The 25,654-nt window shown below is 42.7% G+C and overlaps 1 protein-coding gene across 21 annotated transcripts in view; it reads right to left on the bottom strand.

The window, feature by feature from the left end:
* The window catches only part of SYTL2 (synaptotagmin like 2), a 462,890-nt gene that overhangs the window by 68,232 nt on the left and 369,004 nt on the right, over window positions 1–25,654 (bottom strand). For 19 of the 21 annotated variants that reach the window (XM_085623168.1, XM_085623172.1, XM_085623173.1 and 16 more), the window contains 2 exons: window positions 25,361–25,480; window positions 10,384–10,553 (listed from right to left, as the gene is read on the bottom strand). In XM_085623168.1, the coding sequence (XP_085479294.1) occupies window positions 10,384–10,553; window positions 25,361–25,480 (290 nt within the window). The remainder of the gene's footprint in view (window positions 1–10,383; window positions 10,554–25,360; window positions 25,481–25,654) is intronic. The other 2 variants (XM_085623176.1, XM_085623179.1) reach the window with 1 other exon arrangement.

The following is a 25,654-nucleotide window of genomic DNA, read 5'->3' as shown; positions in this document are numbered from 1 at the left end:
ATATATATGTTTAGGCCTTGTGTTTTTACACTTTAATTAGTTATTTGCTCCGCGTATGGCAAAATAGATGGAAGTCAGATTAACAATGTATCCTATGTAGGCAATGCATGGTTACACATGTTTTATGGAACTTTCAGTGAATAAAGTCATATTAAAATATTATAATGTTCGAGAAGCTCCATTGAAAATAATGGAGTGCCCCGGGTTTCTAATGGCGAGCAGAAGCCCCGAACTCCAACATTCCAATGTTTGTTCACAACTGTTGCTGTGAACAAAAGGTCTCATGGAGTACGTTGGAATATCAATCCCCTTGGGCTCCCTGAGGACTTTGTTTTACAAATGAGAACATTCTGCTCTCTAGGGGCAGAATGTTTTAATAGCGTTAGAGCCCTCCGTAGCGGGCTCTACTGGCCATTAAATGCCTGCTCCCTTGTTAAAGGCCCTTGTCTTCGTCTCAGGCCTTTAACGCTGGAGCGGGCCTTTAATGGCCGGTAAAGCCCACTACGTCGGGCTGTAAGGCTATAATAGGTCTCAAAATCCCAGGTGACATCAAACTATGCAACATCCTAGCAGTGGCGGCTGACAAGGCTCGCGGCTGGCGGGCGGGCGCAGGGGGGGTTTAGGCAGGGGCAGGGAGGGCATAGGGGGCGCACTGGTCACAAAAAAAAAACCACTTACCTTCCCGCTGGGCCGACCAAACAGTCATTGCGCACTTAGGAGGGTTGTACCCTCCTCCCCTGCTCTTGAGCCCCGCCCCCTCATGCAACCTGCCACAGCAGGAGGACAAAATAAAATGATAATATTGTTACGTTATTTTATTTTTTCCTGTCTTTTCCTGCTTTAAGGTAGTGGGGCGAAGCTCCTCCGCCTTAGCGGAAGAGCCGCCACTGCATTCTAGAATGTCTATTGTTGTGGTTTGTTGGAGATCCAGGACTACGCTAGGATAATTGTTTTCCTCTACTCTGGATGGCTCATTTATGACTAGAGCAACACCTAATTCAAACAGACCCTAATATAGGCCCGAGTAGTATCACATACCTTCCCCTACATTAGCTCCCTTATACTACACAGTAACGAGCCTTTACGATTGAACCTTTACTTAGTTCTAGTCCTGGGCGCAGAAGAGCCTCCTATAACTACATCAATGGACTCATACAGTATGAATGAAGATTCATGAGGGTTCTTGGAAACCAGGTAGGGGCTACACCACCTGCATAATATCTACATGCAAGGTGCATCCCATACGTCATCCTCAAATCCAATAATGGCTAATAGAAGAAACAAGGGATAAAGGAACCCTAGATACTTTTTGTATAAACACAGCACATCTTGCTAGGGTTAGAGAGAGGAGACCGAGACTTCCAGCCGACACACTGACCAGAGACTGAGGCTCCTGCATGCAGACGCTCTAGCTGACAGTGGTCTGACACATCCCTCGCGGGTTGTCCAACTCGAGACCAGGACGGGGTCCCACAATCTCTCACTTCAGGTAATGGAGCTAGACTAAATCCTAGAGGGATTCTTGGCTTCACACCTACTCACATGCTAGGTACACTTTGGTACATCTAGACAGGCAACGTAGGAGTACACATGCTCCTTTTATCATGCATTTTATATTCATGGATGTATTCATGATTGCAAGATGGTACAACTGTACTATCCTTTTATCTTCACTGTACTGCTAATCATATATATCTGGAACTGTCTAATAGTTGTTGCAGCACATCTATTTTACACTAAAAGAACAACTGTGCAAAAAATTCTTATTGTAACACGCCCGACTATTTCTTCTGTGTAAATTCTCTGAGACCGAATAAGTGAGCACGAGTGACTGAGCGAAAGGTAGACCATTGTTTCCACGATTCTGAGGGATCAAAGTTGTCATGTTCTAAGGTTGCCAGAAACTATTCGCTCCCTGATAAGCGGAGATTCTAGCGGCACTGTGAGCTAGCTAAAACAGACAGGTTAACATACTCGGTGGGGGGTACTCAGAGTTAGTCTGCCACCAATCCTACAGTTTATGTTATCTAAACATGCAGATCCTGTATGGGCAATATAGGGACTACACGACATGGTGCCGCCAACGTTGGTTGGGTACTTATTTAAAAGTAGAATCTGAGTAGTTCAGTTGTGCTAATTCTCAGAGACCCCTGCTCACAAAAACCAGAGACGTCTGGTGTGGGTGGGCACAAAACTCCGCCACAGCTGAGAAGGTGAAATATCCTATTTATTGGCTGCTGGTTAATCAAGCTTGAAGGACACTTTGTTCCTAAAATTGTGCAAAACACCTTATCTTCGTTCCCTTGAAAAAGTATTCCGTGTGGTAAAACACAATGATAAACGAAGGAGTATTAGATGCGTTAGTACAACAAGGTCCTCACTCAGAAGAGGAGGAAGATCCGAATGGAAAACAGTTTCATGCAAATATTAGAGACGCACATTAGAGACGCACTCATCCTTAAACTACTTAAACATGGTTTAACAGCCAGAGGTGGCATAGTAGTATTCATGATAGAGGCACACAAAGATTTCCAAACAGAGGTATTTTAATCATGGGTTACATTCCCAGCAGCAAATGCAAGAACAAAAACATTTCATTATTACACACGAGACGACATACCGTTGGAATACATTCTCTATGAGGACATTGAAATTCCACTAACGTACCAGGAACACGATTACTGGTTTAAAGGCGCCCTCCCCCCTACAAGAAGAAGAGTAAGGCTTGGTCCATTAGGAAGACCAGGAGCAACATGGCCGATATTAGCAGCCTGCACACCACATCCTGACGTTGATACAATGCCACAAGATGAATTACTCGAACAACAGAGTTGATAAACTTTACAGGAATATGACGCAATTTGTCAAGAGGACACTTACAGTTCAACCGGCAGGAGCTACAACAAATACAGCTCCTACACAAAATACAGCAACTAAATTTACTCCACAAATGCTACACGCAGTAATGGGCAAAATGCCCACGAAACGTGAGCAAATACCATTCTGGATAGCTCAGAAAATAACACAGTTAGAAGCACTATTCCCAAACACTAGCCAGTATGAAAACACAGAACGCTGACAATATGCCTGCCCATGGGGATTACACCACAAATAGAGGATTGTACCTCTTGGGGTACAATCTTCGTGAGCATCTATACCAGAACTCATGGTATACCACCATTAGCTGTAATACAAGATTTATTAAGACAAATACAAAATGAGTATGTGGCAGAACCTGCTCTGAATTTAGGAATGAAATTACTAGGTAATTACGCCCAGGTATCAGCAATAGTATTCGCAAACATTAAAGGAGAGGCAGCATCAGTGGCAATCCGCCAACGCCTACGGGAGTTCGGTCCTTTACAACAGCAACGTGAATTATCCCAAATTATGGAAACTGCATATGCAGAATTAGGCAGAGACAGTTTGGGTGGGAAAGCTCTAAAACCACAATTAGTGGGCAGTCCTGAAAAGGACAATTCCAAGGAAATACCTGCTTCTCCTAAAAATAAGTGGGATAATAATAAAAAACAAAATAACAGAGAAAAGAGATCTCAATCCAGAGGTGGATCTCCTCCACAGGAGCCCTCCGAAAGCAGGTACAACCTCAGGAATAGGCATAATATTAGGAAACCTGACAGGTAACAGGATACCCATACACGTTCCTCTCGTTCCTTTCAGGGCTCGACAAAAACCGAAAAACTCTGAGAGAGAAGGAGGGTCAGAACACAAAGAAGAGCGTACAAAGTCCAAAGACAAGCAGCACATTCAAGACTATACTTCCAAAAAAGAAGAAAAGACAAAATCAAGACCTCAGTTTGAAAAGAAGAAAGTTGCAGGCCTGAAGATCAGACATGCCCAGAATTCTGAGGACACAACTTCTGAACCAGGGAATGGGCTCTGACGACGCTAGACAGTGCAGCAGAAGTAACAATAGCTCGCCAGAACCTGATGGAATTTCTGGTGACAGCGGACTTGAATGATTACATCACAGTGGAGACACCAGATACAAGGGTAAGAGTCCCGCATAAGTTAGATGAAATAACACTCCAAATGGAGGTGGACAAGCCCAGAAAAATTAATGGTCTCTTTTGGGAGAATCTGTCATCTGGTTATAACATCCTATTAGCTGAACAAGATTGGCCGCCAGCATTTGTTATGGAGTGCCCTAGGGTATTTTATTTTGCCAGCCTTCTCTGACCTCGTTCCCATTCACCTTATATACACATATGCACGGGAGTGGGCAGTAGCCCTAGCTCCAGCATTGTACAAAATTCATGCCGGATGGGATGAGGATTCAACCCACCACGTAATCCTGTTAAAAGTTTCACCAAATTCACAGAGACAATATCCAATAAAGCAAGAAGCTAAAAAAACAGGTCAGGGAGATCGTAGATCAACTTGAATATCAAGGGTCATTAAAACATGCACCTCACCAATAAACAATATCAAAACCAGACAACTCATATTGTTTAGTTTTAGATTACAGACATTTAAACACATGCACAAAGACATTTGCTGTTCAAAATGCACACAGTGCCGCATTAATGAATAACATTGTTCTTATTTTCAGCAAGAGTAACTGAGTTACTCCAAAATTTTGATGAGGAAGCATTGTCCTATGTGGATGATATTTATCTGACAGACGACTTAAAAAAGCACTTGGCCAGGGGGAGCACCATAGGTATGGGCTACAAATTTAATTAAAAGAAAAAAAAAAAAAAGGAAATCAAAAATCGCCCACCTCATTGTCCTCCTATTTTTAGGATATGAGCTTTCAAGTGAAGAGAAAAGTCTGCCAGCTAACTTTTTAGAAAAATGTGCGCTGCTCTAGCCTCCAAAATCATAAAAAATGTTACAATCAATACTGAGATTCCTAAATTTCGGCAGAACATACATTTTGTATTACGCAGAAAAGAGTGAAACCTTTCTACGACTTAATAAAACCTGGCTTTTCAGTTAGACAATGGACACAGGACACACAAACATCCTACGTTCACTACAAGTAGACATGATAACTTCAAAACACTTAGACGCGGGTAAACATACGCAACTTAGTGATCCGTGTAATAGCGGGTCAATGCGGGTACACTTACTTAACCTTCAATGAAGGCGAAACAGTACCAATCGCTTACTAATCACACCTGTGCACAAACGCATAAAGCATTTCACTTCAACAGAGAAAATACTGTCAGCAGTTCAGACCACGCTGTAGCAAGAGAAAGAGCACTGACTCAGAGAAAACGCATAATTGTCGTAACCCCAGTACCAGCTTTAGAAGCTGTTACAAAGGCTAGCATTCCAAATGCAAAAACCTTTCATCCGAGACGGATACAATGGACTAATTCTCTTACTGCAACGGATGTTGAATACAGATTTGATCCAAGTCTAAAAACACAAGCATTCCTGCGATACTGGCCCTGGTGAATACGGATCACGAATTCCCCACACTGATAGTGTGTGATTCTTTATACTGTGTACAATCATACAATTAATATTTACATCATTGGGAACAAAACGGGTTCAAAGACACGAAAGGTGACACAATTAACGGAGGAGAGCTATATTTACATTAACTTCATTACAAAATTAAGACAGCCTACCCAAGCAAAAACTTGAGCTGTATGGTCTCTGTTGGCATGATTGTTCTTTTATAAACAAAACTGTTGTCTTTCTGTAACCCACTCACTTACTGACCACCATCAATACATCCAACGTTCTCCAGTGCGAGTAGGAATACTCAAAAATTAGATGGGAAATAAGAGCGAAATGCAATTACAATTAACTTCTTTATCCGACTATCCGTATTGCCACCCTTTGCCACCAAGTAGTGAAAATCGAAAATCTAGCAGCTCTAAAAGTATGTGCCAGAGCACGAAGGAGGGCACAGTTACAGCATTGCTTACTATGTGCCTGCATGCATCCCTCAGCGCTATACTCAAGACTCCGGTCATTACGAAAGAAAACTGAAGAAAAAAAAAACCATGATAAAACAAAGAGGTTCCCTGCTTTTAGGTGGACTCTTTCTTTGGATAACACAATTGTTCTTGTGCATAATGTCATCACTCATAGACAAGGGAACACATAGCTTAAGTGGGCTGACCCATTACCTCTTGGTGTATGCTTTGGTGAGTGGAAGCAAAACATGAACAGCAGAAGAGACCCATAGATGAAACAGGGTGACAACGCATTTTTAAGAACTGTTTTACAAAAACAAAAAGTCTTGTCTAATGTTAGAAGTAAAAATGGACGCGAGCTGGAAAAGTAGTGTGGCAGGTATGATTTGCTGTGTTAGTTCATGATCAGGAACTAAACTTTAGAAGGCAAGTGGAGGACCTTGTGTCTGGTCTTAAATTATATTGAGGTCAGCGGCAACTGCCATTGGTTTCCTCCTTGACCCCCTTGATGCTTACCTGAATCACACAGAGGTGTCACAATCCCACTTCTCCAGATAACCAAAGTCATCCATATCAGTACTGCTGGGTCCGCGTCCTCCAGGTCCACATTATGGCCATGCACAAGATTGTTATCAAACAAGTCCTGTCACAAGCCCTCACCAGCAGGCCCTTCGTTTTCCTATCCACTATATTTCTTGTATGAGGAGACATTCTTCAAGATTACAGTATCACCTGACTTGTTTCAAGTACCATCTTGAATTCTACTACCTAAAGGTATTCCCATATCAGTAAACTGTGTCCCACTTAATGCCAGACGTCCATAGGGGTTTTCTTATGGGTGTTTCTATAGCTTCAGCCCATCTTCCTTTAACAATGGGACTCCAAGGGCAATACCTGGAAATTATTAATTTATAGGCAACACAAGAGAGCAAAGGCAGGAGATTTGTGGGCTGAACCTGTACTCAGAGTTCCATAATTGCCCTTGTATTTTAGAAATTGGAATGGCTTTCTTTTTTTTTTTTTATAAAAAGTGTCTACATTTTCAATGGAAAGCAAACTTCCAAATTAAACTGGTTCCATTGTGGTGTAATTTGGTGGTGGTGAATCCTGAGATTCAAGACAGTGCTGGAAAATTGCTGGACACTTAAAAACAATGTTCAACACTGGTTTCCAACTTTTTCATAATCCCGTGCATGTCTAAATACATTTTTAGTGTCGATACGTCTTCTGCATAAGTGGTGTCCACAATTATTACCTGCTAATATGTAGAATGCTTATTAAGGAGTACAAACAGATGATGCCAAACTATGAATCTTCTACAGGTTTTTTTAGGAGCTTTTTGGGGGAAATGGTGGCAGGTTATTCATCTGGGCCAGTGGCTTTATGAATGCGACACTGAGTAATTAATTTTTCAGCTCTGGTTTCTTGTAAGTTGGGAGTTGGATGGATGCTGGTATCCCTATTAGTAGCTATTTCCTGATAATTCATCTGACTGTCAACTCATTCTTCACAGCCTCGGTGTGGTGTTGTGTCCACCAGCATATCCTTCCACCAGCCCTACTGGTGGGCTAGTATTATTGTCGGAATGCCAACTGCTGCCATCACTTGGATGACGTGAAGTATGGTGTCCTTTAGGAATGCCAGATGTGTCTTTTGATTTGCTGAACTCCTCTTGTGCCTTCAGGGGCAAACAATCAGTATGGGACAAAGTCAAAATTAGTGTAAGATGTCACTACCAAACTCAGTGTCCCACCTATCACCATTCACCATAATTGTGGCAACTGCAGAATCTGTAACCAAACCATAACTGCCAATGAATGTATACACACATTTAGGATCTCAAATAAGGATGTAATCCTTGACTAAATTTGAAAGGATGTTTCAACCTGCCACAGCTACCAATATATGCAGCAGAGAATCTGAAGGAAGTGCAGCATGATGACCACACAAACAGCATGAAAGTCAAGGAACAAATAGCCAGGCTCTGGGTATTTGCAAAGATGCCAGATTCCAGCACTACACCAGAATGGCAATAGAACAGTGGTGGAGAGTGAGCCACTAAATAGGGCTCTGCAAAGGCAAATCTATTAATCGTGTTACGGGACACATTTTACTTCTGAGAAGTATAATAGACTTAAGAGGCACATCCAACATGTATTTTCATTCTTATGCACAGCTTTGGATGGATTCATTCTTCCCTCCCCCCAATCACCGAATGAGCTCACCACAAACAAACTCTGGAATAAGTAAAGAAACCTTATTTGCTCTCAGAATAAGCACATGATTACAATAAAATATTGTATTTTCAATTCAGACAGCACTTTGTAAAAAAAGATAAAACAGTAACACATTTCATATATTGAGAGCACCGAAAAGCAAATTGTGGAAAGAAAGACCCCCAACACAGCCCAGGTAATCTCACTTACCAGACCAGATAACATTTTTACCCTGCTCATCACAAAAGGATGACTTTCAGTCCCAAGGATGACCATGCACAAGTAAAGTCAAGTCAAGAGCTGAAACACGTTGACAATAGTGAGGAAAAGGAAGCAACATAGTGGAAAGAATAGAAGACTAGGAATGTACCCATAATCAAACAGAAAGATAAAGGACAGTTCTTTCTTCTAGTTCCAGCCTTCATGGACACTAAAAACAAACAAAGGAAACAAAAACTAACATGAAAAACAAGAACCTTGTCCCTTCTAGTATCCCAAAACAAAGGGACCTAGACCAACACCAATGTAAACACAACAGTACTTTGTGTTTTATAAAATTCAGTGTGAGATTTCGAAATACTGCCTATTCTTACACAAATAAGGTACTCATTTTGGATGTTTCTGCATTAAGGGGCATTTTATATGTAAAACAGCAATGCACAAGTTATTAAAATAAGGTGTAGGTACATATACCGTTAACCCCTTCTGTGCCACACCCTTTCCCCCTCCTGTGCCGGGCGTTACATTAGTGGGTGGGGTTCATGACGAGATAGTCTCGTCATGGGCACTGAAGAGGTTAACAAACGTTATGTATTTAATGTGAAACCCGAAAAATAAATCATGCAAAAATAGAAATAGTAAATGAATGAACAAAACCAAGGTAAACGTTGGCATGCGAGGTCAAAGCACAGCTTTGCTTAAAAGAGGCCAAGTAGAGTACAGGATGCTTTACCTGCACTGTCTGAACGAAGCATTGTATCATCTAATTTATAGATGATTGAAAAATCTTTTTTATACCAACACCAAAAACCCATCCGCAAGGTATTTCTGACAGAGAATTGTCTGAGGATCAGCGTCACTATGAAAAGACAAATATCTGGATCAGTAGACAATTCCCGCCTTATGTCCATCTTGCAAGTCTTGGTCCTTGAGGTCTCAATTGCTATCTTTATCATTATGCACCTGTCCTTGACCTAGAGACAAGGTCCATTAGGTTTATTACAGAGGTGCAATTATCCACTTTCTTGCAAAGTCCGACCTTGATCCAATGATTCTTAAGAATTACAAGCCAATCACACTCCATCCTTTCTATTTCAAAAATCATAAAAAAGCAAACATGATGATTTGTTTCCTGGAAGATGATGGCCTACTGGGTGGTTCTCAAGTTGGCTGTCTGCCACTGCCTAGCATGGCAGCATTACATTTAAGGAGCTTGGATGAGTTATGTAATGCCGAGGAGAAAATACTGTAGTCTGCCAACTGCTTCTGATACAGTCAACCATGATATTCTTGCCGACTTTCAGCAGCAGGCCTATCAGCATGTACCTTCTGATTTGTACTATTGCATTCCATTGAACCTAAGCCTGATGGAGTGAGGAATATATACGCTTCAATAAATTCAAAATATGGTAGAGAAACTTCTAGTCAGACTGACGTGTGGTGTCCACAGATTTGGTCATTCGTTGGAGGCTCGACAACACTATCTACGTTGGTTGCCAGCGCAAGTCTAGGGGACAACCAGGCAGAGGGGATTTAGTGGTAGATCCATTTACTCAATTTGCCATCTTGAGTAGAGTAACTCCAGTGGCTTCCCTGGTGAATCATTTTGAGTTGCCTCAAGACACTGAAGAAACTGGATTCAGGATCCATCACCCTGAGGCAACAGCATAAGTTATTCATTTGCTGCCTGTGGGGTGGGGTGCACAAGGGTCTCTCCACAGAAAGGGATATCAAAAGCAAACTGATCATATGGAAAGATAAACTAAAACTAGGACATGCAACTTGGCTAACATTAAATATTTAATTTGACCTTCTACCACTAGTTCCTAAAATTAGCACATTCCCTCTTATTCTAGAGGTCAAGATGAAGACTTGAAATAGAGATCGACTTAATTCTTAACCAAAAAAATAACATTCCTCTTATTTAAACCTACGTCATTTCCAAAAAAAACTACCTACCTGCCAAGAACAGTAGGTCACAAAAAGTCACTTTTACAGTGTGAGAACCTTAGGAAACGAAACCAAAAAAAGCTGATCTTAGTTACACTTACGGATCGGAACGGTTCTTCTTAACATCCGCCACAGCCAGCTCCTTGCATTGGGCCACGAAAATGTGAAACTCCAACAACTGGTCCACATAATCAATGGCAAACTGAATATTTCCTTTGATGTCGACGTTCCCAAAGTCCCCGCTGTAGATACTCATCACACTTCCGCTCACCTGTGGACATAACAAGCAAGAGTGACAATGCTCTTCCATCTAGCCTCTCGATCATCTTCAAGTATCGCAAACATGAATTATTCTACACAAAACCTAAAGCATGCACAATAATACATTTTCCCTTATGTTTGTGTTGCCCTCACTGAAGGTTTAATCTGATATCACAGTTTGCCGAATGACTTAGTTACAATGGTAGTCAAAATAATCCACCACAGACTACCATTTCAAAAAAATGTGATTATTTTAAACAGATCCTTTTCAGACAAAGGAAGTCCCTGTGTGTTATAAACGAAAAGCATGAATTTTCCTTCCAGGGTCAACGTTTCCAGACTTCAAGCTTTGTGAAGCAAGGTTGGTGAACTCCTGCATTGGCTTGACTCTCTGGAGAAAGGGAACCAAGGCCTTGCACCCATTCTTTCCTGGCTTAGAGTCCATGCAAATATAGATTTTCTAGTATTTACTTATTTAATAATCTCATCAAACAGTGTGGCACAAGGGTTACATGAAATAGTCCATAAGAATTTTGTTATAAATGGCAAAACAACGTGTGTGGACGCAAAACATGTGAATTAGACAATAAAAGAATTATAGCTGTTACCATAAAAGAAAACTATTCTTAATTTCTCCATTCAGAGTACCTGTTACCTGTTCAATATGCATGATCAGTACCAGATCTTGGTGAAAGACCAAGATAAATAAAAATAAAAAATTAGTTTAACATGGGTATGGTTGTATCCTCTAGCTTAATTACTATACATCTCTGGTCACTAGGTCTGCAACAAACCGAAAAGCCAACTATCATCTTCTTTCCAGTCACAAAAGCAATATGTGGGGCTTCCACTCTTCTGTGATCCACTTGCAACACCCCTGCTAGGTACCCTAGGAGTCCACAGTGAAAGCTTGCAGTCAGATACAGCCAATACACAACTAGAAAACCACAGAAATCTAAAATAGACTATGTCCACGAGTGCTAGATCAATGACATTATTTAGGATGGACTCTGTTTACATACAATTTAGATACACAGTATGCAGATTTATTTTATATGCATATCAATATATTGTCGCTGCTCCCACGGTTTTCGCCCAAAAAGCCCGCACTCTGTCTCGGCGGGTGCCCGGTCCAACGGCGGCGAGCCGTTAATACATTACGCTCCAAAAGTTCCACAACCAGAACAAAGGACCAGCACTCCGGTTAGATTCAATCCCAGTACGGATTTATTAGTGCAAACAGACGCGTTTCAGCCGTAGCTTTCGTCAGTGTCGGCTCGCGTTCAAAACGGAAATTGATTTTAACTCATTCTGTAAACATAAAAGAGGGACCAGTACTCTCTAACTTGGTCGCCATCTTTGAACATGCAAAATCACAATTCCTAAAGTGCACAAAGACACAGTGAACCCACCGGGAAGGCCAATCGTGTCTTCAATTGGAGGTTTGACTGAGAACATGTCCAAATTTATTGATTATTTTTTAGCACCTTTGGTTGTTCAGACAAGTTCCTATACGAGGGACACTAAGGACTTTCTGAAACAGATGCAGGGCATCACATGGGAGAATGATTTCCTAATGATAACTATGGATGTCTGCAATTTATACACGAGCATAAAACATCAGGATGGCCTGATGGCTGTAAAATTCTTCTTGGGGCAACGACCAGCAAGGCTTCTAGATCACAATGAAATGTTACTGGAGTTTATTGATTTTTGCTTGAACAATAACATCTTTGTTTTTCAAGATCAGAGGTACCGTCAGACAATGGGTACTGCCATGGGCACCTGCTTCGCCCCCAGCTACGCGAATCTTTTTGTAGGCTGGTGGGAGAAGCAGGTAGCCTGGGCAGATGACAATAGTATTTGGGTGGACCAAGTTGTCTGTTGGCGTCGTTACATAGACGACCTCTTCATTATTTGGAAGGGGTCAAAACAATCAGCAGAAGAATATATTACTGCTCTCAATGTAAACAGATTGAATTTACGATTTACCCATGAAATCAGTGATAAGGAAATACACTTCTTAGACATAAGGGTCTTTGTTAAGGCTGGAATGATCCAGACATCACTGTATAGGAAGACCACAGCAGGCAACTCCATTTTGCATGGCGAGAGTAGCCATCCGAGAAACTTGATAGGTAGCATACCGTATGGCGAGCTGCTACGTATCAAGAGGAATTGCTCAATGGATGAGGATTTTGACCAAGCAGCTAATGATAGCGTTAGACGCTTTAAAGCTAGAGGGTATTCACAAAAGGTATTGAATGAGGCACAACTAAAAGTAAAAGAAGTGACAAGACTAACCTTGTTAGAAGACAGTCCCAAAAAGAAAGATGAGGCAGGAAGCTTAAGATTAATTACTACCTATACCTCATCAGCAACGAGGATAAGACAAATATTACGAAGGCACTGGAGGATTCTCAGAATGGACACTACTATAGGTAGTTCTCTGACTGACTATCCTCAGATTACTTTTAGGAAATCAAGATCCCTAAAAGATCTATTGGTACAGAGTCATTTAAAAAAAACATCTGTCTCCTCCTTGGGATCGAGGGACCTTCAAGGTTCGTTTCCCTGCGGGAAATGTAAGGCGTGCCAAGCAAGTAGGAAGACCATCATGTACACCATTCCGGGACGTGAAATCCCCAAAAAGATTACTAAATTTATAACTTGCACCACACCATTTGTAGTATATTGCCTAGAATGCCCCTGCAACTACCGTTATATCGGGAGTACGGTCAATGCGGTTAAGATGCGCATCCTAGAACACCAAAGGGCAATTGCAAATAGGGATGTCAACTACCCAGTTGCACGACACTTTGCCTCTCACCACAACAGCGATAGAACTCTCCTCAGTTTCTTCAGTTTGGACTGTATATCCAAAGACATCAGAGGTGGAGAAAGGGAGAAAGCTCTGAGACGCCTGGAATCCAGGTATATTATAGAACTCCAAACAAAAACACCTGAGGGACTGAATTCAGGGGAGGAATTAATTACCCACTTATGAGAAACTACTTTTTGACTGCTGTCCAAAACTTGAGCTGAACAGAAATTTAAGGAACAACTGTAAAAAATGGTATAAGTATGATCCATGAAGTAATGAGATGTCTCGTTTGAAGTGCACTAATGAAATTGTGAACATATAATTTTAGAGTATGCCCATACAGGGCTTTATTTTCACCTAATATGATGGAATGAGATGCCTCATTGAGAAATAAGTTATCAATTGTGTAACATGCAATTTAAAGTCAAAAAATCTGATGAATTATAAGTTTAATTTGATTACAAAGAATGTACATTATGAATGAATTGTGATTTTGCATGTTCAAAGATGGCGACCAAGTTAGAGAGTACTGGTCCCTCTTTTATGTTTACAGAATGAGTTAAAATCAATTTCCGTTTTGAACGCGAGCCGACACTGACGAAAGCTACGGCTGAAACGCGTCTGTTTGCACTAATAAATCCGTACTGGGATTGAATCTAACCGGAGTGCTGGTCCTTTGTTCTGGTTGTGGAACTTTTGGAGCGTAATCAATATATTGTCGTATAGATCCTTCTCTCCTGGATTTACACCGACTACCCCTGTACGAAACCTTTCCTTTAAGCTCTGGAAGGCTGATGGTCGCCTACAAGCTGAATAAACTGTGCACTAGGACAACAAAGGTATTACAAAAACATAACAGGCCTGGCCACCCTCCATCCCTCTAGGAATAATGGTACATGCAAACGTAATTAAGGAGACCTCCTTGAGGAAGTCACTTTAATCTACTGGTTGTTAGTTATATAGTAATCAATTAGAACTACCAGTTTCTTTACAATAAATTAATTGGATACAGAATCAATGGAATCTCAGAGGAGACTCTGAAAAAAAGGGATTTTACCTAATTATTCAGGTAGGTTTACCACAATCACTCCTCAATACATGCATTAGATTACAACATGAGGAAAACGTGATTGTAGCACAAAACCGCACACATGCTCAAGGAGAGTAGTAGAAAACAGTGTTACAAACTCAGGGCTAAAAACAATTAAATGCATACAAAGGCCAGGACAATTTAAGCAAATAAACAGCTTGCTGCAAAACGGTTGCTGAATTCATACTAGTTTCCCCATTGAAGGTCAATGTTCTGGACCTTTGGTGCTAACAATGCACGTAACCATCATCAGGGCACAACCGTGATCGAACCAAGACCTCACATAAGTAGTGGTTGAACAACATAATCCCAGCATCAAGTTGAAAATGAACATCTCTCATTTACCACTGTTTAGAGGCGCCATTAACACTGTAAACCAAACATGCAAACTAAGTTAACTACTCAGACTAAATCAAAAAGAGAATACACATCCCACTTGATTTTTACTTCTTCATTGAACAGCATTTTGGTTAATGCTCCTAATAAACATGGCAACTACCCTTCACTTTGTGGCAACAGGAACAAAACAAGACTACTCCAGGGTAGTTTATCTTCACACAGAATTCACATCTGAAAACTTGCAGGGAAAGGAAAAGTCAAATCACAACTTGAAGTCACTGGTAAATTTTCTGATGAAGTTTGAACCAATGATAAAGCAAGCATGTCTCATGAAGACTAGTGTGTGTTCATATGATCATGATGTGCAAGTCAGCCGTGGAGTTTTAGACTTATCCATAAGTAGAATTAATTCAGAGTTAGGTATGGGTGCAGAAAAAGAAATAAAGATAGGTCAGATATAGCAAAGGTAGTACATTAATGTTTTAATCTGCAAAGCTTAATCAGGAGAAATGGTTTCGTTTGCATTTGATAAATATACACCTTTAGGAGACTAGTTAGTAATAAACTTAACTGTGCAAGGCTGGAGATGAACTAAATTGTGGCACACAAATGCGAAGTGGCTAACTCAAAATGCATGGAGCCAGTCAGTGAAGGAACATCCTCCAGTTTTTCTTTTTCAATTTTGTGATTCTGAAAATCTTAGTGCTGTGGCAAGCAAGTGGCACTGAAGTATATCAAAAGGTATTGGGTATTTGTATACCAAATAGACTAGCACAGCCCTATAAATACTACTAGCTTGACAACAGGGAGACTTGAGCGATGGTCATTCATGAAACTGACAGCTCATGTTCAGCAGAAGCCATGCAAATGTGTTTGCAGATGACTGATAAGGGGCTTTCATGTACTTTCTACAAGAAAAAAATAAGCTTTAATGAAAAAAGGTGATGACAGCTGCGTCTCCACTGGTCACTTCGGAGAGTTGAGAAGATAGATACATGATGGCGCATACAACCATGCGCAAAGTAGTTGTTGGGACAGTGGGAAAAGGGCTGAGGAGTAAGGCGATTCAGGTTACAGAACAAGGCCTGACTATTCATATTTTGGTTGTATGTTGTCATAGGTCATGAAGATGGCATGTAAGCATGGTTTAATCTTGCTTTAATGGTTATTGGATGGGGAGTGTCATTAATGAACAAGCTACTTACCTTCGGAAACGCCTTATCTGGCAGAGACTATACCTAGCCGCAGATTCGTTACCTTATAATTTCCCCAGGTGTCAGACTGGATATGGAAGTGTTTTTGTGAGCAGTACCCCTGCGCCGGTAGGTGGCGTCAATCGGCTCCGCATCAATCTTCGGCATCGTATGCACAGGAAGTGGCATCGCAGTACTTAAATAGGCACCATCCAAGTGCTCTGACGTCAGTTTCTTTTCACGACTTTCCACGCCAGAAGCGCCGAGCCATGAAGAAAGCTGACTGGAATGTAAAACTAGAGCCCTGAAAGGGGTCATGGGTCATCCGTGTCCCTAGAATTCCGTTTGCAGAGCAGGGAGGATGGGTGGATCAGTAAGGAACCTGCCTCTAGATATAGTTTCTACCAGATAAGGCGTTAACGTTATCGAAGGTAAGTAACTTGTTCATCTGATAGAGGCTTCTAGTCGGAGATTCCTTACCTTAGATTAGATACTCAAGCAGTACCATCCCGGGAGGAGGGTCTGTGAACCAATTTCAAACGAGAAAGTCCTGCAGGACCCAACGGGCAAAGTGACCATCCCTGTGGACCGGACTGTCCAGACAGTAATGTTTAGTGAACTTAAGCAGGGAAGCCCATGTTGCTACCTGGCAGATATCCAGGACCGGAACCACGTGTGCTAACGCAGTGGTGGCCACTTTAGTTTCTCGTGAAATGAGTTTGCAAACCTTCAGGTAGTTGCTTCTTCGCCAGTGTGTAGCAGATTTTGATGCATAGCATGACACATCTACAGACAGTCTGCTTTTGTACTGCCCGACCTTTGATTGCACCAACATACCACATGAAGAGTTATTCGTCTATTTGGAATGCTTTCATGTGGTTAAGGTAGAACGACAACGCTCTTTGGCTCCAAACGGTGGAGTCAGTCCTCTTCCTTGGAGGGATATGCAGGAGAGAAAAAAGTAGGCAAGGTGATGGATTAGCCTACATGAAAAGGAGTGACCACTTTCGGAATAAAGGAGGCCCTAGTGCGAAGCACTACTTTGTTACGATAGGCTGAAGGATAAGGCGACTTAAATTATAAGGCCTGCAGCTCACTCAATTGTCACAAAGAAGGCTGTTTTCAAGGTGAGAAACCTGAGGGAAGAATTTTGTAGAGGCTCGAAAAGAGCACATATCAAAAAAGTAAAAACCAAATTATGATCCCACTGAGGTATAATGAATGGTGAAGGAGGAAACTGTTGAGTAAGAGCTTTAAGGAACCTATGTACAATAGGGGACTTCAACAAAGAGCAACCGGATGAAGGCAGAAATGGCAGATAGATAGCCTTAAGAGTGCCCAGAGCAGAGCCCTGCTGGGCAAGAGAAAGAATGAAAAGCAGAACGTCAGAAAGAGGGGACGAAAGAGGATTTTTCTGTGCACCATACCACAGATTTTTTCCAACAGTAGGCATACACCATCTTGGTGGAAGGCATCTGGCTGCTAAGATAACGTTACAGACTTCAGGAGGAAGGTCAAAAGCGGTCAACTGTCGCTGCTCAATCTCCTTACAAGGCGGCGGAGAGTGGACAAGTTTGGGTGGAAAATTCTCCACTGCTGCTGCGACAGAAGAGCTTCCCGAAGAGGTGCTCAATCAGAGGATCGATGGCCATACACAGAAGCTTGGGATACCAGACTCTCAGTGCCCAGTCCTGAGCCACAAGGATGACTTTAGCCCAGTCAGGTCTGCTCTTGAGAACTCTGGGCAGGAGTGGTATGAGTGGAAAGGCATACAGGAGGCCTAAGCTCCACTCGAGACAAAAAGCGTCTCTGAGCGACTGCTGCCTTGGAAACTTCAGCGCACAATACTGCGGGCATTGGGATTTCTCAACAGTGGTAAACAGATCTAATCAAGGCTCTCCCCACTGCAGAAAGCGACCTTGCATCACCTGCAGATGGAGATGCCATTCGTGATCCACTAGGCACCCTCGGTTGAGTTAGTCCGCTATGGCGTTCAGAGAACCGGCCAGATGATGAACCACCAGAGAAATACCCTGGCTTTCAGCCATGTACAGAGGCGCAGGACCTCTTGAGAAAGGGTCCACGACCCTACCCCGCCGTGCTTGTTGCCGTACCATATAGCGGTAGTGTTGTGTGTTAACACCTGCACCAGTCTTCCCTTGATGAAGGGAAAAAAGGCTTTCAATGCCAGTTGGATCGATTGGAGCTCCAGCAGTTTGATGTGGAGCCTGGTTTCCACTAGAGACCAAAGGCCTCTGATCTCCACCTCTCCCAGATGGCCGCCTCATCCCAGGAGTGACGCACCTGTCACTACTGTGAGATCTGATTGGGGTCAAGAGAGGGGTCTGCCTCTGACCTAATCGCAGTTCGTTAGTCACCACTGCAGATTGTTTACAGTCCCCTCCGAGATCTAAACCATGTCACAGATTCTCCTGATGCTGCGCCCACTGGAACTTCAGGTCCCAATGCAGAGCCTGCATATTCCATCTAGCATGTGTCACCAGCAGGATGCAGGAGGCAATAAGGCCCAGCAGCCTCAGAGTCAGTCTCACCGATACCCAGGATCGAGGCTGAAATATTGGTATCATAACCTGAATATCCTGGACTCGCCGCTCGGGAGTATAAGCCTGAAACTGCACTGTGTCCTGAACAGCGCCAATAAAAAGGAGCTTCTGCGAGGGAGTCAGGTGTGACTTCGGCACATTGATAGTGAAACTCAGCGAGTGCCGGAGGTTCACCGTAGTCTGGAGGTGGGAGACGACAGCCTGGGATGAAGGGACAGATGATCCTCCATCAGCCGATCGTGAGAGGGTGGAATGGGGCAGAGGTAGTCTGGAAGGGGAGGGAGTAGCCCCTCTGGACAATTTGAAAAACCGACCTGTATGATGTTACGGACTACCAGCCGGCAGGGGATGACGAATCCTGCAGCCAACTGAGTGCCCATGTGGGTAAAGGGGCAGGCTAGGAGGGTTTGGAGGCTGTTGCAGTTGTGGTGGTGGGGGATTGACCAGACCGCTGGACACCTGACCCACGAGGTCTGTGGGTACCGTGCCATTGGCCATACAGAGGCCAGGGAGCCTGCACGGCGTGGTGGCTGGGCGGCAATAGGTGCGGCTAGAATCCCCTTCCGAAGCCATGACAGGAGCGAAATGCAGATTGGGGTGGATGAGGGGCAACAGAGAAGCCCAAGGACCTGGCCGTAGTACGAGATTCCTTATCGCGCTCTAGTACTTAATCTGCCTGGTCTACAAAGAGATGGGTGCCAGCGAAGGACATGTCCATAAGGGAAGCTAGGACATCTCCAAAAAGCCAGTCATCCTCAGCCAGGCGTGGTGCCTAATGGCCACTATCGTGGAAACCACTCTGCCTAGCGAGTCGGTTGTATGGAGTCTGCAGCGACTAATTAACTTTGCCACATCTCTCCCATTGTTGACAGCTTTGGAGAGTACAGCCAGAGCCTCCTACAGGACCTGTGGTAGCACATGGGCACCTGTATCCCACAAAGTGTGGGAATAATAGCCCAAAAGTGTTCACAGACCACAATGCCAGGCTGGCAGAAGAAGACATCTTCCCAAATGAGTCCAGCCTCTTGGATTCCCTATCCGGGGGAGTTGTAGGGAAAGTGCGTTGGGAGGTGGAGGCCTGGGCCACCAAGCTCTCAGGAGTAGGGTGTTGCGTTAGGAAGTTTGGGTCCCTCGGTGCGGAGCGATGGAGGACAATCATCCTATTCACAGGACCCCATGTTGGGTTTGACCAGGTGCCCAACTGTATGTCATTGAATAGGCGTAATCGTTCCAACCTCAGTCAAGTGATTAGTCTTGACTGCCACGGTTGGGAGCTTAAGGTTAAGGCTTAAGGTTAAGGACTTCTGCTGCCCTATGCACCACCATCGCATAAGAAACTCCCTCCTCTGTAGCCCTGGTAGGGGAAGAAAGAAATCCTTGAAAAAAGTTATCCCCTAAACATACTTTTTAGGTCCAGGAGCTTGGGGAAGAACCAAGGATAAATTACATGAACCAATACTCCTGTCAGACCTATATCAATTTATATGGTGGCCAACACAAGGCTCGAATCGGGCCGCCCCACAAAAAAAATAAAAATCTATCTTGCCATACTCAAATGTGAAAAAATATATTTATTTTTATTCATCTTTTTCTTTTTGATTTTAATAGTTGTCACATATCTATTTGTAAAAATGTAGGCACAATCATAATAAACAATTAACTAATTGTCTAGCATGGTTGACATGTACAATAAATATTATTTACAGGTAAAAATACATGAAAAGAAACTGGTGTTAATCCTACAAATAAAAGCACACATCTCCCAATCAACTCGCCTCACATCAAGCAATCTCACCTTCCATATCACACTTTCACAAACAATACAGTCTCACACAAAGGAATATAAGGGGAACCCTCAATAATTGACTGGCATACACCGATGACCGGAATAACGGACGGAGCAAATAACAATTTTAATCTGCTTTGGTGTTGTCCTTTAGGGGTTCCCAGCAGTCTGGTCAACGTACGTTTCGGTGGGAATGATTAGCTTCCATCTTCATCAGGACCACTATTATTGATTACTTTCAGGTGAGTGGAGGGGAGGAAATCTGTGGGTAAATACACAAACACTGTACTAATATGTACATGTAAGGGGACTGCTCTACACAAAGAGGTAATGTTAACTAAGAACAGTTTTGGCACATAAAGGGTTTTTTCTGTAGGTGCTTCAAAAAGAACATTTCTTGGACCCACAACATATCAGAGACCTTCAGCAAGCTAATAGAGCGGGTGCTCATGCGTGTCAGAAGCAAATGTGTATCAAAGGCAAATATTCCAGAAAGAAAAACAAACAAGAAGTGATAAACCAGAAAAGAAATAACACCAATAGTTCATGGTGCTTATATAAATTGATATAGGTCTGACAGGAGTATTGGTTCGTGTAAGGGGGAGAAAGCAAATGAGCATCTGGATACGCATCCAGCCCGCTGGCCTCACCCAGGTCCTCACACCAGTCCACACTCTGTTCCGCATAGGGCTGGTATTCTAAATGGTCCAGTGACCCCTCCCAGTGTTCCCAGAGGCCTAGCCCAAGAAAATAAGGCTTAGGCTCCTATCTAGGAGGGAGAGCTCCTGCTGGCAGATTTGGTCCGCGCCCCTCCAGGTCCATGTCAGAGTGGAGGATGACAATGGGAACGGTGGCACAGGCAGCACTGGGAGCATTGGTGGCGAGACCGGTGCCGGGATAGGTGAAGATGACACGAACGCCATTGGTCCAAAACCAGGAATGGATCCTTGGGGCCCCACCAGATGAGGTCTTTTCTGACCCCGTTGGGCCCAAAGGCTTGTCGACGGGGTCTAACCACCCAAAAATAAGGGCACATGGCCTCATAGAACTCTTTAGCTAGGCAGGGGTTGCTCCGGCCTTTGGAAATTCGGTGAGGTGTGGAGTCGGCCAGGCGCACATTCTGGGAAAAGAGGCCTAAAATGCTGAGGCTCCCTCGTCTCTTCAGCCAAAAGAGGAGGAGAAGTTGAAGAGTGCTTTGGCTTCTTGCTATTCTTCTTATACCTTCTACCTGAATGTCCAACAACTTCAAATGGGACAAAGAGGATTTCAGGCTCCACGAATGATCCTGGGACATTCCCCTCGACCAGGATCTCGACCGCCATGGATTTGCATGCCAGGTCACAAGCAGCTTTAGGGACCACTCCCTCAAAGCCTTCGGAGCCAAGGCTCAGCAATCAGAGCACACATTGGTGTCGTCACACTCCAAACACCAAAGGCAAACGAGGTGTGGGTCTGTCGCGGACATTGGCCGGTGGCAGGTGTCGCAGGGCTTAAAACCCAACTTGCGCAAGGACATCCTCTACACACCAGGAGGTAAACCTAAAAAAAGTTAACAAAAACATCTCTTCTCTGGCACAGCGCTGGCTGGCGTGGAGAGAAAGGAACAGACGTCAGCGCACCCGGGTGGCGCCTATATAGGCACCAAGACATCACTTCCAGAACAGACAATACCGACACAAGATGAGGAGCTGATCGAGGCCACTTACGGCATGCAAACATGTGACAACAGTAATTAGGGTGAGTGGATACTAATTAAACAGCAACAGAGTTGTTTTGGGAATAGAGATTCTGAACAAATGATGCTACAGAACGGTTATTGAGGGATTTAAAACCAATGCATGCACTTTATTGGAATCTATGTCAAGGCAATCCAGGACACCAATAATCATGGACTATCCACTGGAGATCCAGCAACCATCCTGCACATGGTCAAGCAGTGTCAATCTCCAAATTAAACATCAACTTAGAGGCAAATATGCTCAAGTGAGCAATGAAGAATGTAGAAGGTTGTCAAATCTGCATAATTAGAAAGGCCGCCTCTTTTTGTACATCAGGAAATGTAACTTTAAAACAGTTGGCAGGTACATCTCTCACTAGGGGAAAGACTTCACTCAGCCTTGATTATGGGGCTTTCTTCAAAATTTTGTACACTCAGGTTTGTGCTTCTTATGATCTCGGATGGTGTGATTCATATCATATCAGTGGGTGAGCCATTAACATTGGATCCGTTCTGATACTAGAGAACACGGATGTTTCTTGTTCTGCAATCTCTAGTGGTCTGATCATGTTTTTCAGAGTATCATAAAACGAGCATTATAAGCACATGTACACTACAATAATGTGACACTTGATATAGTACTTACCACTGATCAACATTAAGATAGCAGTACTGATGAATGATACACTTTGTGCATTTTCTCACCACACAATACTGTGCACAATTATGGAACCTACAGTATGCAGACTCAAATGCAGTAGTAGTAAGCTTCTCTCTCTAGTCTGTATCCCCTCATAGCACCCAGGCAGCTTGCATCTGCAAATTACATTATCTCTTCTTGTTTTGTATTAAATTGATGTTAAAAGTCTCAACTCAAGTTCATTTACTAACTCTTATACTATCTAGTTCTAGTACACCTATTGGTGAGTCACAGTATTTCAGTAAATGCGTATATATATATATATATATATATATATATATATATATATATATATATATATATATATATATATCTGGGATAGCTAGGTTTCTCATTAGTAGGTACTCTGGTAACAAATAGGCACCTTCTAGTTTCTGCACATGTCCTACATTGATTCTTTCAAACAAAGGCTTTCTCCTTAATTTTCAATTGTTCAAGAATATCAGTTAACTACAAATCAAAAAAAAACCTGCTAAGTTTGGCTCAATCAATTTTCCCATCGTTAGTTGTGTGGCTTATAAAAATAAGAGAGGAGAATTGTTTATATATTCTAATGCCGCTCAGCTTTCTGAATGACAAGATCTTGCACACACTGCTGTGTAAGGAATAAAGCAAACCTGTCTGACTGCAAATAACCTTTGAAGGCGTAAGGGCTTCTTAGTGGCGGTATGGAGCTGACCTTCAATCTTTTTACCCTTTTCTTCCATTATGATCCAGGATGTTAGAAAAATTGGCTATTATGTTTTTTTTAAGTTTATTTTATTTTTTAAAGAGGTAGAGGTCTTTCCCTTAGCACTTGACTTAAAATTTCTCCCAGCGGACAGAAGCCGGGCGAGGACAAACTACTTCTTTTCATCACATCCCAAGTTTATCAAAATATACTTTGAAAGATACTCCACGTGCAGCATGGCATGGTGACTGGAGTCTTGAACGTTTGCTTTCTTGTCTCAATCATGCCGAATTTAACATGCAAATCTTGAATTCCTGGGCCACACCAACTCGAGTCTCAGGCACATTTCAAGATTGCTTCACACTTTTTGTACGCACTTCTGTAACATTGCCTGGGAAGTAAAAGGTGAATTCATTCAAAAAGTGTTTTATTGGAGTTTGTTAAAGTGAACTTAAAATCACCAGCAAACACAGATGGAACTGCCGGTTTGCTATTATAAATTAAACCTAATCTCGGTCTATCCCCCCCTGCCACTCACTTCTCTTGAGATCTCCATACTTCAAATCTCTGCCCTCAAAAGCTCTACAATCTTCACTTCTCTGCTGTCAATTATCACCATACTTAGCTAGGCTTATACAAATTCTCCAGAAATACATTGCTTATTTTTCCATTTGTGGCAACGTGAGGATTCTGCACCTACCGGCGAAGACCAGACCTGACTAACCCCCAAAAAGTAGTCCTCAAGTATCCTGTTCAAGCTCGTCTAGCAAAGCCATTTTGCTGCAGTTTTTCCTTTACTTGGCACCACCACAGTAACGTTTTTTGACTTTGCCTGGATAATCAGACAGTTAAAAAGCCATAAACACATAGGGCCTCATGTAGGTAGCATACCAGTTACCACTTCTAAAATACCGAACGATACCGAATCGGTATTTTAGAAGTGGTAACTCGTATGTAGGTAATGAGTCGGTATTTTTTACCGATTCGTTACAATTCGGTAATTATCGAATCGGTATTTACCGATTCGGTAATGAGGCATACCTTCCCATTGATGGGAAGGTATGCCTCATTACCGAATCGGTAAATACCGATTCGGTAATGGGGGGGAACACATGAAAGGGTGGCAGGGTGTCACATTGACACCCTGTTGCACCCCTGATTCGGCCATGTGTGCACATGTGGCACACATACATGCCCTAAGGGCATGTATGTATGCCACATTGCACACTGCTACGCGCGTAAAAATGCTTAAACACATACATTAATTATTTACCACCAACTATAAGTTGGTGGTAAATACCGACTCTTAAACACACCCACACACTCCCCCTACATCTCGATTTTGGTTTCGGAATTTACCGAATCGGTAAAATTACCGATTCGGAAAAGTTACCGATTCGGTAACATTACCGATTCGGTATTATTACCGAATCGGTAATTTTACCGATTCGGTAAATTCCGAAGCCAAAAATTGTCCCCCTACATACCAATAGCCAAAATACCGGTCGGTAACGGTATAATTACCGAAAATCGGCCGTTACCGACCGGTATTTGGCTACCTACATGAGGCCCATAGTAGCATTCAGTGCTTGAATCATCTATTATTCAGAATCAGAATTTGCCACCGACATTTTTATTTAAATTGTGGTGTTAAGGTTCAACTAATCCTTTTGCATCATAAAGAGCAACTCTCATGCAAGTCAGAAAGTTAGACTTAACACTCATTAATACATCAAAGTGATCACCACAATGTGCTCAACCCATTTATGGTGGGCATGCTGTTAAGAAACAAGGTTTTGGTGCAACACAATACCCCATCCACCTGTGGACAACAAAATGCAGGGTTAGACATTACTTTAGAAACAGACTCAAACGCCTCAATGCATGGATTAGTTAAAGCAGTGTGTTAAGAAACAAAGCATTGGTTTACATACAGAGGACAAGGATGCCATGCCAGAGGAGCCACTAAGATTGGTTAGAGAGCTGGGGGTCTTCTTGTGTCTGCCAAGCGGAAAACTGCCTTCTGATGCGGAATCTGTCTCTCTGCCATCACTCTACAAAACATTACACAAAGACACATGCTGTATGTAGAGGATATACAATGTGAGGTCACACACAGTCACAAAAGCAACACATTGTAAGTGGATTGTTAAGGAAACAAGCTGCAGATATCTGGAGACCTAGGCGATGCAATAATGTACGACAAGTGGCATTATAGTGTTTTGCCA

The sequence above is a fragment of the Triturus cristatus genome, chromosome 8, assembly GCF_964204655.1.
Source record: "Triturus cristatus chromosome 8, aTriCri1.1, whole genome shotgun sequence".
NCBI lineage: Eukaryota > Metazoa > Chordata > Amphibia > Caudata > Salamandridae > Triturus > Triturus cristatus.
The sequence above is the reverse complement of the archived record's forward strand: the minus strand, read 5'-3'. Positions and strand labels throughout refer to the sequence as shown.